Here is a 1,012-nt window from a genome sequence, read left to right as displayed (position 1 = left end):
CTCTCTCTCTCTCTCTCTCTCTCTCTCTCTCTCTCTCTCTCTCCTTCCTACCTTCCTTTTTATCTTCAATTAGTTTTTTCTTTCTAAAATTGTTTCAAAGATTTATTTCAAAAGCAAACATTTGTTTAACTTGTCTCTGTTTCCAAACCAGATAATTTTACTGAAAGTTTCAATACAACAACAACTACACTTATAAACAATGAAACCGACAGTTTGAATTCTACAATTATGTTTGTAACTCCAAATCTGTCAGAGAATGAAAATATCAGTGTAACAGATGATGTGAATGTTACATTTTCTCAGAGTAACGACACAGAAAACTCTACAATAGGTTGGTATCTATTAGTAATTGTATAATGTAGTAACTATCTATCTTTTTATAACAATATGATATTATCATAATTTATACACTACAGATAACTGCCATGTATGAATCTACGCAAATCTGGAAAACCTTAAAATTACAAGAGAATATCATCATATGATATATATAAAGTATATCTATATGATATATGTATACATACATTATATCTATGTATATATATATATATATATATATATATATATATATATATATACATACATCGGTATGTATGTGTGTGTGTATATATATATATATATATATATACTAATATATTGTCCAACTTTACAGAACAGAACATGGACATTATGACAGGTTTCTTTCAGTTTCCCTCATTCAAATTCATTCACAAGGCTTTGATCATCCTGAGACTATAACAGAAGACATCTAACCAAGCTACCATGCAGTCACAGATGATTATGGAAGGTACTGCACACCAACCACATTTATTGTGCACCAACCACATTTACTGTGCACCAGCCACATTTACAACAAAGACTAGGAGCATTTTTTTTTTGTCTGGCAGATAGAAGAGCTCTCTCTAGATCGTTTTTATGTTAAGTTACATCTCTCCTAGGTGTGTTGCCTTCTTACATATATGTATATATTTATACAAACACACCCACAAACATATATATATGTATATATATA

At 29.7% G+C, this 1,012-nt stretch overlaps 1 protein-coding gene across 2 annotated transcripts in view; it reads left to right on the top strand.

Moving 5' to 3' along the window:
• The window catches only part of LOC106881283 (uncharacterized), a 35,899-nt gene that overhangs the window by 31,242 nt on the left and 3,645 nt on the right, over positions 1-1,012 (top strand). For both annotated transcript variants that reach the window (XM_014931614.2, XM_052970035.1), the window contains exon 6: positions 152-331. In XM_014931614.2, coding sequence (XP_014787100.1) covers positions 152-331 — 180 coding nt within the window. The remainder of the gene's footprint in view (positions 1-151; positions 332-1,012) is intronic.

The sequence above is a fragment of the Octopus bimaculoides genome, chromosome 8 (assembly GCF_001194135.2).
Source record: "Octopus bimaculoides isolate UCB-OBI-ISO-001 chromosome 8, ASM119413v2, whole genome shotgun sequence".
NCBI classification, from domain to species: Eukaryota; Metazoa; Mollusca; class Cephalopoda; order Octopoda; family Octopodidae; genus Octopus; species Octopus bimaculoides.
This window is presented reverse-complemented; position numbering and strand designations above follow the sequence as displayed.